This window comes from Rhamphochromis sp. 'chilingali' (assembly GCF_963969265.1).
Source record: "Rhamphochromis sp. 'chilingali' genome assembly, chromosome: 3".
NCBI lineage: Eukaryota > Metazoa > Chordata > Actinopteri > Cichliformes > Cichlidae > Rhamphochromis > Rhamphochromis sp. 'chilingali'.
The window spans coordinates 44580718-44595480 of record NC_137931.1 but is presented as its reverse complement, the minus strand read 5'-3'; the positions used below and the strand labels follow the sequence as shown (position 1 = coordinate 44595480).

Here is a 14763-nt window from a genome sequence, read left to right as displayed (position 1 = left end):
TTGGAGATATGTGAGACTTGCGTTAATGTGTTAAAAGGGGTATGATATGGGACCTTCAAGGCCCATATTTACTGTCAGATTCTGAAGTGCAGGATGTGCTAACACTGACTACAGAAAATCAACTTCAAAGTGACAGTGCTGGAAGCAAACCAGATCTAACAACTGCCCTGGAGTGATAGGACTTCAGAGAGAAGTCAGAGAAGCAGTTCATTTCAGTGCATTTCAAAATTTAGGAGAATAACCTGCAGACTTACCTCCTTTGAGTCACTTGCTCAGAGATTACACGCACATTTATTGCGCTACATCATATATCGATTACCACACATAAAATGGGTGGAAATATTAACTGCGGAGTACAGCATAACACACCCTCCAGACTACAACTTGTTCACTTCCCTTAACCCGTTTCCACCCTTCCCCTTCCCAGGGTTACTCAGCTTGTAGCCATAAACACATCCAACATCAGCACAGGCAGACACAGGCACCAGTGTCCCCTGGCTCCACTGTCCAACACAGGCCTCTTTCATACAGTGGTCAGGCAAACAGCTCGAACACTGCAGGTGCTCTGCATGGGTTGGGTCAAAGGAGCCATTTGGAAAGGACTATTTTTTTGTTGTTTTCACTCTCTGTATTAATCCACATTTCCAGGAGCCGGAGAGAGTGAAGTGCTGAGAGATTTCACTTCTGTCAGAGCTACGTTGGGTTAGAGTGTTAGATCCAGCAGTAGTTAAAAAGAAAAAGAGAAAACAGAAATTTTAAAAATTCAGCATAATGATGTTGCTCGGCAGGGGAGGCATAGTCTGTAAGTCTGAATGCTGTGTACAGTATATTCATTCATATTTGATCAAAGCACTGGCTTTTGCCAATCCATAGAGGAAAGCAACATCAGTAATATGGCTTTGGGATTTTGTGTTTTCCTGTAGTCTTTATTTAAAAAGCTACACATATTCAGGTTTCTTCTGCATGACACAGTAGCAACAGACCTACTTGGGTGGATTAACTATAAAAGGAGATACCAGGATTTTCTGTAAAGCACAGGTTTATTGTCAAGGTTTCATAGTTGAATCAGGAAATACACACGTAGGATCACACAGGGTCACGAAGCCAAACGTTAACTTGCAAGTCTCCTACAGTTTCATGCCAAAAACACAATAATCTGTTCTGAAAGAATCAAACAGTTACATCAGAAGACTTAGTGTTGTTTGTTTTTTAAAAAAGGAAAGAAAAATGGACAAATCTCTACGTAGCATCATCTCACCCTTTTTCTCTGCCTTTCTTCTGCACAGAATCATATTTCTTCCTTTCTTGTACTTTCTCTCTTTGGAGTACAGTACAGCCTTTAAAGTGCTTTTCTCCTCATTGTAACAAGACAACAACATCTCAAGCTCTGGTTTAGGTTTATGTACTGGAGTCCCTTGGGATCCTCTTAAATCTTAGCAGATGGTCAAGAACTGCACTTGGAGTATCTGACTTGCTAGTCCTCTGGGTTAATTCCTACTAGTAAATGAAGAGCATTTACTGGGCACATAGTGGTAACTGACATCCTTTCAAGCAGTGAGAATAGTGGGACATGGGATGGGATTCAGCCCCCGAGAGGGGTGTCAGCATCTGAGTGTCAGATGCTGACAGCTTGGCCTGCTGCTCCAAGCAGAAAAGTAGCAGTATTGTATCTTTGTGACCTTGGTTACTTCTGCTGGAGGCTCCAGGCATGTCAGTGGCAGCCCTGGGTTTCTGTGACATGAGACTCGCAACTGCTACTGTAGATTAGTGACATGCTCAACTGGCTTAGGTCAGGATTTATAAAGACTTAAGAGTTAAGAGGATAGATCTCAATATCCAAATATGCAAGGTGAGAAAACACATATTTAGGGTGTCATACTCTACATACATAAAAAAAGGCCAAACTCCTGCAATTACCCACTCTTTCTTTCACAGTGCCTCTGTAGTGATGTATGAAAACAGCCTTAGCCTTTAAAGACAACGAAAACAGAACTGATCAGCTCTGATAATTAGTATATGTGGAAAAAGTTACCATATATAATCCTAATAATCATATAATCCTACCCTTTAGGCAGGCTTGTTTGCATGACTTAGGAAAATTAGATTTTAAGATTTCTGTAATCATTGAATGACTAATTGAGATGAGTTTTTTTTTTCCTGTTTATGCGCCTCATCTCATTTTACACATTAAAGTTTTATGTGAAGCATGATGCAATTGCGCTTTTAGGAGTAGCAGCACAGTAGGAAGGATGTAACACTGCTATTAAAAAATGTCATCATATGCACTCTTTTCTACTGCTATATTTTTTTAAATAAAAGGCTGGCAAACTGCTGAAGCTCGAAGGGACGAAATGCTTCGCAGAAATAAAATCCAGGTCTGTCAATTTAGTCTGTTGTTAAATGTCAAGCACCTGGCTTGTAGAACTGTAATAATTAGTCCATTAATATATTAGGTGATTAAAGCAAATTAATTGATATTAGTTTAATAACTTCAGTCACTTGTATGCAAACATTTAAAAACATTTGCTGACTTCACTGTCTCAAATGCATAACTTTCTGCTCATCTTCTCTGTTTTTAGGCATACTAATTGCAAAAGCTCTTCTCCAAGGGAGGCTGGGGACATTGAGAGAGAGTGGTCCATGGTCCACATGTCCATTGTCGACACTGCTGTAAGGAGCAGCAGCCACTAGGTGGTTGGCCCCTTAACCAAATGGTGGGCAGCAGAGGTGAAGGGAGCCATCAAGCTGAAGATGGAGTCCAAGTGAGCTGTGGTGGCTTGTGGCAGCTGACGGTTACCGACAAGCTAAGTGGAATTTGCATATAGAAGTAGCTGAAGAGAAAACTGGGATGTGGGAGTAGTTTGGTGAGGCCTTGGAGCAAGATTTTCGGTCATCCTAGAAGGAATTCTGGGAAACAATCAGGTAACTCAGGAAGGGCAAGAGGTCTAAGGAGCTTGGAAAGAAAAGCGTCTGGACTTCTTTAAGTTGCTTGAAGACATTTCACCTCTCATCCAAGAAGCTTCTTCAGTTCTAGGTTCAAATGGTGAAGAGTCCGAGATTTAAGCCTTGTGGGAGTGCCCCCCACCCCAAGATGGACAATGGACCCCCTAATGATCCTCTACCTAATCACACGAGCCAAGGTACGAAAACAGGTGTAGGTCACAATCAGTTCTTAACTTTTATGTATAGAATTTCTAGGTGGAGCCTATTGGCAAAAGGTTTCTGCATTGGCGGCCTCAGGATCACATTTCTTCTCTTTGCAGATGATGTCATTCTTCTGCCTTATCAGGCAGTGACTGCCAGAATAAATTAAGGTGGTTTGCAGCTGAGACTAAAGCAACTGCGATGAGAATCAGCATCTCCCACTTTAATACACTGATGCTCATTCAGAAAAGTGTGAAGTACTAACTCTAGTTACCGTCAGATGTATTCGTGCCACAGCTCCACTCCTGCAGGAACCATATGAGGTGGTTCGGTAAACTGACTAGGATGCCTTGTGGACACCTCCTAGGTAAGACATTTTAACCACGTGCTACTAGGCCCACACTGCAGAGATTATCCCTCTCAGCTGACCTTGGAAAGCCTCGATGAGCCAGAGGAGATGGCCCGGGATAGGGAGGTCTGAGCGACTGCTGCCCTGTGATCCAAATCTGGATCAATGGCAGAAAATGCATGGATTGTTTGAGTACAGGTAGCCATGCTGTCGGGCACACAAGTCTTCTCTAGTTCCACTGATCACCCAAGACTTAAAACAACTCAAGACTATGTGCCTGGCATGGGTCTTTGGGTTGTGTTTCATAAGTCACTTTCAGTGTCACTTATCCTTTTAGTCCTAAATAAACACTGACTATATTTGTTCTGCTAAGTGGAGATTTCAATTCTGCTCGTTTTGCCCACGAAAACCTCTCTGCTAAATGTCTTTTTCACAGACTCAAATGAACGGCCATCCAGTATTATGCAAAAGTGAATCTCAGAAAATATTTACTGACACACCCTATCATAAGTGTGAATAATATAGTTCAAATTTCAGGCACTGGCATGGCTATTGCTTAAGAAAATGCACACAAAAGCACATGCTCTTGTTAAAAATAATGAGAAGAAATGCCACAAATACTAACAAAATCCTCTGCAGGGTGAGCATTAGTCTTCATTTGAAACAGGTATTTGGAGTGAATAGTGTCACTTAAAAAGCCTTTAATAGCACTTAGTCTAGGGTGCAAAATGGGCCATTCAGCCGCAACCTTCTCCAACTGCAATTTCACACGAAGATACTGTGAATGTTTCGATTATAAACCATTGCCCTCAGCTTCCTGTCAACAGTCTGCATTGACTCAGTATAAAAATGCAGCGTTTAGGGAAGCTGCCCATGCGAGAAATTTGTTAATTAACAGTGTGCCCGACTCAACACTTTCTGTGGTGAATGGAACTCATATCTATACTGTTACTTACAAAGCTGTCACAGAATGATTATGAGCTACTCTCCTATTTTTCTGACTGACTGAACATTTCAGCAGTACAGTGAACACTTGCTACATAGTTAGAAATGTTATATAATAAACTGGCCTCAAGAGAACACTTGAATCTGACTATTAAGCAAATATAGGACAGTTGAATGTGAAGGATATTATGGCTCTATGCATTATGTTGCTCTTTTTCTTACAAATACAATCATTAATCAGCTTAACTTTATATTAGGGTAGGTAACAGTGTGACATTAGTAAAATAAACTGAAGTGCTCATCATTGAGTCATCATGAAGGTCTTCAGCCTTATCAGTCTTTTTGAACTTTTAGGGTTACTCACTATGTGCTGTGATCCACAAAACAGATGTTTTAGTGTGTGAAACTTTACTTTCCAGTGTAATTCAACAATATCATGATGTACAGTATTCTGGTATTAAATTTAAACAACCCAAAAACCTTTACATTGCTCCTTTGCCAAGCTAGCCGTTTGAATAAAAGCACCGGGGAGTCAACAACATAAAGTAGCTGACCTGAACACTGGGAGGCACAATAACTCCATGCTATTAAGGCTAAATTATATCCCCTAATTAATTGCTGCCTTCTAATCCATCAATGCAATAGAATATAAGTGCAGGTACACTAAACGCCAACCGTATTCTGTACATTAATAATGTATACATTACAAGTTATACACGTGTTTGCTTCAGTTAGCCTGTTACTCGTGGCATTTTACACATGTCAGGTTTATGATGCGCTGCAAAGTACCAGCTTAAAATTGTGAACAGGACCTGACTGGAGTCTGACATTCCCAGTGGTGAGCTGTATGTCTGTGTAGAGCACTGAGAATCAACTACTGCTGACAGGCTGTAGTCTTGACTGGCAGAGTGCTGGAGTCATGAGGTCTGGGGGACAAACAGGGGCAGAATATAGGGAGGAAAAAATAGAAAAAAGAAAACACAGCAGCTATCCCCAGTAGAAGCTGTCAGGAGCAGACCTGACAATGCCTGTGCTACTTTGAGTTATTTTGTGGGCATTGTGACTGTGTACAATTTGATCAACGATTCATGATAAAATGCACGTGTACTTGATAATAATGCAGAAGGCTGTGTGAAAACCGATAAGAATGACATATCATCTATCAAATTAAGTTCTGCATCATCCCAGCGGTTGAACCGAATAACTGAAACATATCTTTTGGTATACCTTTGATTCTTTCTCACATTTCTCACATAAAAGGGCCAAAGATTTGGCCTATCACTGTGGCAGATAGCTTTGTCTGGATTTCAGTGACACCGTAGCTTTGCTTTTCAGTAGCCCAATAGTACCAGCTGAAAAAAGGAGTAAATCTGTGAGAGGGGAAAAAAGGTCAATCATTCAATAGAGAGAAAAAAAATTGTATTAGCTAGGGAACTCTTTGTTTCATAAAAAATACTCTACTGTCTGTGTAGCATCTGGTGTTGATAAAGGATTATATTGTTTTGATGAACAACATGATTACTCAAGCGGGTTAATGGACAGTGGATCTGCACATGGATTATATATTCCATTATATGCCTGCAGGGGCAAAAACATGCAAGTGGGAGAGAAGAAATATCCTTTGTTACGGAAGAAGGACAACTTGCTGTTAACCTTTACTGTAAGACACATTATCTGGAATGCTAAATTAGGAAACAATGAAAAAAACACTACACCTCAATTATTCCTGCACATTTTATTTTAAACCCCAAATGTTGTTGGACGTCAAATAGGCTAAACAGTTCTCAGGAGTGGACACTGGTGACCTACCTTGCTTAAGTCCCTGTAAATCACAGCAGGGAATATTAATCGAGATTAAAAGGATTACACAGAGTGAGCAGGGGACTAGTTAACTTCAAATGACGAATGCATTAGGTGACTGTCACACGAATGCACTGTCAGCTTTATAAAAAGCTTTAGAAGGAATTATCATCTGACTGTTCCAACTAAAATATCATTAAGTATTATGATAAAATGATTTTATAACGACCCTGTCTCTAATTAGCTACTTAGTTGGTCTTTTATCATAAAACATGATCATCTTTTGGCTTTGGATTGGTGTAGGACAAAACAAAGCAATTTGATGACATCATCTGGAGCATCAGAAAAAAAACGACGGGCATTTTTTTCCCCTCTAACTAAAAATTGATCAATTAATCGACAGAATTGTGTGCAGATTAATCGATAATGGTGGCTAACTGCAGCTCCCACTAAAACCCTAAAGCTGTCCCGTTGTCATGATGGTATACAGCAGTTATAGGGCATAAATACATCGGCGTTGACAACAAAGGCGACATAATAAGTGGAGCAGAAAGTGGAGATGGGACTATTCTCCTACCGTGGGCACTTTTACACCTGGTAAACAAAGCAAGGCAAAAGATCACAGCACTGCAGTTAATCAAAGCCAGACGCACGGATTCTTTTCGAAGCATATCCTGCAACGAAACTCGAAAACACGTCCTTCTACTTATTTGAGCCAACATCCGTTTGAAATGTTGTCACACCGTTACTGCGTATTTCACGCCAACCTTTAAATAGCCCTACAATAGTTAGCAGCTGATAGTGCAAGCTAGCTACCGTCCCTGAACGCACAGCAAAGGGTTAATAATAAAGACTCGGGCCAAAGAAGATATTGTTATATCCTGCTGTCATAACGTTACACGGTACAAAGGCAGAAGAAAATCTCCTACAACAAAGACAACCCGACTCACCATAGTAAGAGGTGGGGATGTCCGTTTTTCTAGCCATGGCACTTAGCAGGACAGATGCAGCACCGTCGTCTTGGTTTTGGAGACTGCATATGAGAGACGAGGTGAACCCCAGCTGTTTCAATGCCTCCCAGTAGTCCCGTCGTGAAATAAACACAGAGGTCTTGGGCTCTTGGTCGGAGGATGCTTCGGCCACGCAGCTGAGCGTCAGTCGTGTTTACAGCGCGACGTCATTAATTATTCCAAAACGGCCTTAAAGGGGACGCTGCGCACCCCGGGCCCCTGTCCCGCTTCCCTTTGTTACATTCAAAGCTCTCTCACACACGCAGGATATTGTGCAGTTTGGGCATCAGGCAGCAGCCGATTTAAGCAGCTGGTGAACTGCTAGGCTAGAGTTAGCACGCTAACTCCTGCAAAAGGAGTAGCCGCTACTTGTGTTAATTAATAATACAGTCATTTTTGCAGCTAGTATTTTTAGGCAGTGGCCACTCTGTCCGCACTGAGCCGTCCAGTGGAGAAACACTGACCTCAGCTGGGTTTTTCGTCACATTGCACATCTTCCTGAAGTCACCAAAAGTGACAGAAAACCTGCCAAAAAATCTGAGAGGTTCAGGTTTGCAAGGGATCGGTTTTTAAATCAGGTCTGACACTTGTTAAAAATCACCTAGTGTTCGACATTGGAATCACAGTCAGCCTTGAAAATAAATGATGCTGAGGAGGCCAGCTGCACAGAACAAGTACAATACCTCTGTGAGCGCACGGGCAGAGATAATAAACTGCAAAACGTGTTTGCATATTTTGAGAAATGTGGTGAAAGAAGGCCACTTCTCAGTCTTGCACTCATGGAAAAACATTGATTGTGGGTATTGTATGTCCACTCAGGATGTGGAGACTAACCAGGAAATCAATGAGCAGAAGAGTTGATTGGTCACCATACCTATTAAAGCTGCAACCTCAGAGATCAGCCCTGGATGTTACCTCCATTATAATGGAATATAATCACCTTTTAATGACAGTATATCTGAAATGTTAATACCTAATGAGAAACTGGACTGGGCATTTGTATTAAACTGACATCTAAAAAGTGATGTCTCTCTTAGAGCGCTGTGAATAAAAGTAATGAGAGCTCAGGCTGCCAAAGGCTGGTCATTAAGAAGGGATTGACTTCCCGGGGACAGATTGCATGTTGATGTGGCAGATTCACTGCCAGTAGCACACCAGGAGAATCAGAATCACATTATAGCCAAGTGCAATAAAGTAAATGTAGGACAATTTGTCTTTGTGACATTGGTGTAGGACAATAGTTTCTCAGCTTTTTATGGATGAGAACAGTTTAAATGAAACAACACAGAGATCCAACTGAGACCCTCAGGCGTGACTAATACAATTGATGTATATATATATATATATATATATATATATATAGGGTGAAGGTAACGGTGGTCCCCGTGGTAATCGGAGCACTAGGTGCGGTGACTCCCAAGCTAGGCGAGTGGCTCCAGCAGATCCCGGGAACAACATCGGAGATCTCTGTCCAGAAGAGCGCAGTCCTGGGAACAGCTAAGATACTGCGCAGTACCCTCAAGCTCCCAGGCCTCTGGTAGAGGACCCGAGCTTGAAGGATAAACCGCCCGCAGGGGCGTGCTGGGTGTTTTTATATATATATATATATATAAGAACAATAACACGATTCGTACAGTAGGTAGACTGTGGCTCCCTGCTAACTGTATTATCCAGACTTTCCATTTGCATCCATCTCCTCCACTGTCATTCAGTGAAAGAGATGGATGCCACCAGCTTGCTTATTGCATAATCATGAGGGTACAGAACAGATGCAGTCACATTTTACGCTGTTTGCTATCTGTTTTTTCACACCTTATGAAAAACAGGTAATTTCTTTATCCACATCAGCTCTCCTCTTGCAGCTCGGAGAGTGAGTTTTTTTTTAACTTTTATAATCAGAGGCAGAAGGCGATGCTTTTAACACAATCACCCTTTGTCTTTTTCTTTCAGTGGTTACAATTGCTGCAGTTTCAATCAACTCCGCAGACACTTACAAATTGAAACCCTCCATGAGTTCATTCATAAAGGGTAATTTAGTGCCAATGTACAGACCGAGCATCGCCGTACTGATGAGCAAAACAAGTATAGAGTGCCGCAGGTCATTGGTATAGTGTTTTTTTTCAATCAGTTGGATAAACACAACAAATCTGAGAGACATACATTGCACAATGGGTAACAGGAAATTGCATCTGTGATTGGTGAGGATGCCGGCCGAGGAGTCAATGATCTTTGTGTAAGGGGAGACAATTTACAAAGAGAATGGACACTTTGTGTTTTCTGGGTTTCACAATGCCAGAGCTTGTATCCAGCTTTTGATACTCTCTCTTTTGTGTGATAAGTATAGGCTCCAGTGTTTGCCTGGGAGAGAGAGAGTGCAATAACATTTTAATTGCCACACCAACACCTGCACCATTCTTATCTTCAGGTGCATTACAGACTTATTTTGGTAATACAGCTAAACCGGTGCATTGGTTTTTCAAATCATTTATAAGGATACTACTGGGTATTTCACTTTCTTCACTATTATTCATCACTTTGCAATAATAAGGCAATAATTATAATGTTATATAAAGTATCTTTTTGTCTAGGCAGCTCTGCTGGAGAGAAAATAAAATGTCATTAAACCAGTGAATATACATGAAGATGCTCAGCTCTGATTCATTTACACTGTTGTCAAACTTTTCAGCGTTTTACTCTTTAACATAAACAACTTTGTTAACTGGGGAGGTAAGAGCACTGTCTCGACTTTCAGCTTTTTAGATGTCACCCATGTACTCTTCAAACTGGGGACAATATAACGAGTAATTGCTATTGGCACAGCAAACAGGTGCAAAGAGAGCAGATTATTTCCTTCATATTGTGTTTGGCTCAACACAGCCAGACAGCTGCCTGGCGCCTCACCGAATAGGAGGTCGGAGTTAATTAAAAAAGGTTTTGTTCCACAGACATTTGCCTTGCTTTGCTTGCCGTGTGCTCCCTGAGGCTGTGTTTTGAGATGCGTTTGAGACCTCGGGGACTCGTCTAATCAAAACACACAGACTGCTAGCCACCTAATCCTCTGGATTCACGATAACAAGGTGCTGTATGAGACACTGCTCCTTGGTGTTGCAGATAATTTGGCGATTACAAATAGTCTACCGGTGGTGTAGGCTTCTATCATCTAGTGCCACAGCAAAAAAAGTCAATAACAAAACTCTTTACAAAACTAAGGTGTGGATGTTATACTGCATATCCATTGCAGGTAATCATTATTGCCTCAACCTGCAAGCTGTGGTTGTTTCTGTTATATAATTCATTTTAACTTTGGCACTGCTCTAAACTAAGCGTGGTAGGTCATACGATATCATAGGTTTTCATCGCTCACTGGCCAAGTCCACTATAATATAACTCACTTCTTTAAGCTGATCTTTTGTTAAACAGAAATGTTCACACATGACAGTATCTTAACTTTGGAAATCTATGTAGGACTTAATTTAAATTATACTGACTGAAATCAACAAACATGACCTGACAGTGTTGTTCTCAGAGGCTTAGGTTAGTAAATGATTGCTTTGAACACTATATAACAAAGTAAATCAAGCCTTTTTACATGGGTTTTCAAAAACAGTTGTATCTGTCTAAGTTGTACAGTATTCGCTTATATTGAAATACCAATGTCTGTCAAAACTAAATATACTCTTATTGCTTCCATAGGAGTTAAGAGGATAAGTAGCAGCCTGGTGCTAATCAAATGCGTTTGGTTAACTGACCTCGAGCAAGTGTGAGCACATCTATAAATGTTTTGACAATATGTTGGTCTGGATCATTCAGACCACAATCTTCCTAGAAGTGGACGTTCCATCAGGTTCCCTTAGACACTACGAGCCTCTATTAGCATTTTAAGTGCTACAGTTCAACACTGTACAATTAGAGGAAGTCTGAACAAGAATTGCTCACTTGTAAGGTTTGCCAGGAGAAAACATAATCTCTTTACAACGAACACAACGGCAAAGATTTGTAAAGTTGGATGTAAATAGATCAGAGGACTTGCTTCTGAGACTGAAGTGGAGATGCTTGGCTATAATGCACAGCATTCAATTCAATTCAATTTTATTTATATAGCGCCAAATCACAACAAAAGTCGCCTCAAGGCGCTTCATAGATACAGAGAAAAACCCAACAATCATATGACCCCCTATGAGCAGCACTTTGGCGACAGTGGGAAGGAAAAACTCCCTTTTAACAGGAAGAAACCTCCGGCAGAACCAGGCTCAGGGAGGGGCGGGGCCAACTGCTGCGACCGGTTGGGGTGAGAGAAGGAAGACAGGATAAAGACATGCTGTGGAAGAGAGACAGAGGTTAATAACAGATATGATTCAATGCAGAGAGGTCTATTAACTCATAGTGAGTGAGAAAGGTGACTGGAAAGGAAAAACGCAATGCATCATGGGAATCCCCGGCAGCCTACGTCTATTGCAGCATAACTAAGGGAGGATTCAGGGTCACCTGGTCCAGCCCTAACTATATGCTTTAGCAAAAAGGAAAGTTTGAAGCCTAATCTTGAAAGTAGAGATAGTGTCTGTCTCCTGAATCCAAACTGGAAGCTGGTTCCACAGAAGAGGGGCCTGAAAACTGAAGGCTCTGCCTCCCATTCTACTTTTAAATACTCTAGGAACAACAAGTAGGCCTGCAGTGTGAGAGCGAAGTGCTCTAATAGAGTGATATGGTACTACAAGGTCATTAAGATAAGATGGGGCCTGATTATTTAAGACCTTGTATGTGAGGAGCAGGATTTTGAATTCTGGATTTAACAGGAAGCCAAAACAGGAGAAATCTGCTCTCTCTTTCTAGTCCCTGTCAGGACTCTTGCTGCAGCATTTTGGATCAGCTGAAGGCTTTTCAGGGAGTTTTTAGGACATCCTGATAATAATGAATTACAGTCGTCCAGCCTGGAAGTAATAAATGCATGAACTAGTTTTTCAGCGTCACTCTGAGACAGGATATTTCTAACTTTAGAGATGTTGCACAAATGGAAGAAAGCAGTCTTACATATTTGTTTAATATGTGCGTTGAAGGACATGTCCTGGTCAAAAATGACTCCAAGGTTCCTCACAGTGTTACTGGAGGCCAAGGTAATGCCATCCAGAGTAAGAATCTGCTTAGATACCATATTTCTAGGCTTTTCAGGGCCGAGTACAAATACCTCAGTTTGATCTGAATTAAGAAGCAGAAAGTTAGCGGCCATCCAGGTCTTTTTGTCTTTAAGACATTCCTGCAGTTTAATCACAGCAAAACTAAAAACAGCACCTCAGCACAAAGGGCTCATATCTGCTGAATGTCAAACACAGAAGTGGAGGGGTAATGATTTGGGTTTGTTTTGCAGCCACGGGACTTGGTCTCTTTGAAATCATCGAGTCGACCGTAAAGTCCACTGTGTACCAAACTATTCTTGAGTCAAATGTGAGACCATCTGTCCAAGCTTTAGCTCTTGGACAGATGGTGTCCAAGCTTTAGTTTAAACTGAATCTGCTTTTTCAAATAGCTGCATCTATTCTTTGGATGTCTTGAAGCACTGACCCTTTTCCTTTCTGGTCTATGAGACCTTAATACCTAACACAAAGCAACCATGACTCTTTCAACATGGAGCTTATGTCGTTGCATGCGTCTTCTCTCACTGTTTCATTTTGAAGGTGTCAACAGACAAAATCTCAGTGAGTGTTTCACACAAAAATAAGTCAGGAAAAGTAACCATCTTTTTGTGAATCTTCTCACATTTGGTGTAAGTCATCTTGAGACCCTTTGGATTAATCTTGTCATCTTTTGCACGTTTGAAGCAGAATCTCAGCTCGGGAATAAATGAGCAACTGAGAGGTTATAGGAAACATTTTGATGTAAAATAAAACTGGAACATAAAATTATAATGTGGTTATGCAATATCACTCTGTCTTTTTAAATATTACTTGTTCTTGTGTCCTATGCTATCAAATTATGTGGTAACACATTGAACCATATGACACATTGCACTGTGATGTAATATATTGCATTATCTTGTGTCATCTTGTATCTTTTTATATTCTATATGAATCAACGCATCTCTCTTTCATGCAGAGAATGTCTGAGCTAATTAGTTCAACAAGGCAGTTTTGTAAATCCAGGCCAAAAACATAAAAGAGGACACATGCTGTTCCCATCGCTTTTAAGGAGGCTATTCGGATTTTTTTCTCTTTTTTTAAAGATCATCTTCTAATTGTTGTACTTTGTGTTGTTTTTTCACATACATTTCTTATATTTAAACTAGAGTTTATACTAGAAGAAGCCTATAAAAAGATGGCTCCTGACTTGATTCCAGCTTCTAGCACATAGGTGTCAAACTCTGGCCCGTGGGCCAAATTTGGCCCGCAGCCTAATTACATTTGGCCCGCGAAGCCATACCAAATTACTATTAGAGCTGGCCTACTGGTATTATACAGCTAATATATATATTGTTTAGTATTAAGCTTTGCTTGTTCTATATTCAGTTTTTCAGCAAAACGTGTTTGAGTCCATAAGAAAAGATTCATTCTTATATCTGGAGGAAGATTTTTTTTTCAATATTGAATTTTGGCCCACTGTGTATTTGAGTTTGACACCCCTGTTCTAGCAAATCCATCCCCTGTGAGGAGCTTTAGTAGCTCATGTTGCGATGAGAAATAAAATATATATATTCCTGTGCTTAAATGGGATATTCAAAAATCTACTTTTTGATATGTTTAGATACCTGCAAATACGAAGTTTTGCAAAAACATTGTTTCCTTCTTTCCCCTTACCTACCTCCTAAAAATCAAGTGGATACCATTTTGGAAATGGATCCTTTTGGCAAAAGGAGAATCTCCGTCATATACAAGCTGATACAGAGCTTAAGGCCTATTACTTGGGAAAAAACTAAAAATAATTGGGAAAAAGACATTGGGGTGGATTTATCTGATGATGAGTGGAGATCTTGTTTGAATCGTATACATACTTCCTCCCTTTGCATTCGCCATGGTTTAATTCAGTTTAAAATTCTTCCTCGTCTTCATTATATAAGAGAGAGGCTTTCAAAGTTTTTCCCAGAAGCCGATCCTGCCTGTCCCAGGTGTGGACATAATCCAGCAAATGAGGGTCACATGATGTGGTCTTGTCTGAACCTGGATAATTACTGGGGAAATATATATAAGTATTATCTCATATCAGTGCGCAGAACTTAATGCTTGATTTCCGCATTGGCATTTTCGGAGTTATGCCATCTCAATACAAAATTAGTAAATCTCAGGAAAATGCCATAGCATTTGCTACATTGCTTGCCCGTAGACTTATTCTATTCCACTGGAAGTCTGATAAGGCTCCTTCATACGTACAATGGTTAAAGGAGGTGCTTTTTTTTTTTTTACCACTGGAAAAACTTAGATACAGAGTTCTCTCATCACAACAAAAATTCTCTGCGACTTGGAACCCATTTATTGACTATATAAAAACGTATTTTCCAGATGTGTGACATACATTTTTTGTTTGTTTTGT

The 14763-nt window shown here is 40.5% G+C and overlaps 1 protein-coding gene across 4 annotated transcripts in view; it reads right to left on the bottom strand.

Moving 5' to 3' along the window:
* Nucleotides 1-7481, bottom strand: part of slc44a5b (solute carrier family 44 member 5b) — a 67244-nt gene extending 59763 nt beyond the window's left edge. For 2 of the 4 annotated variants that reach the window (XM_080879095.1, XM_080879094.1), the window contains exon 1: nt 7189-7481. In XM_080879095.1, coding sequence (XP_080735221.1) covers nt 7189-7225 — 37 coding nt within the window. In that variant the 5' untranslated portion in view covers nt 7226-7481. The remainder of the gene's footprint in view (nt 1-7188) is intronic. The other 2 variants (XM_080879096.1, XM_080879093.1) reach the window with 2 other exon arrangements.
* Between the last annotated feature and the right edge of the window lie 7282 nt (nt 7482-14763).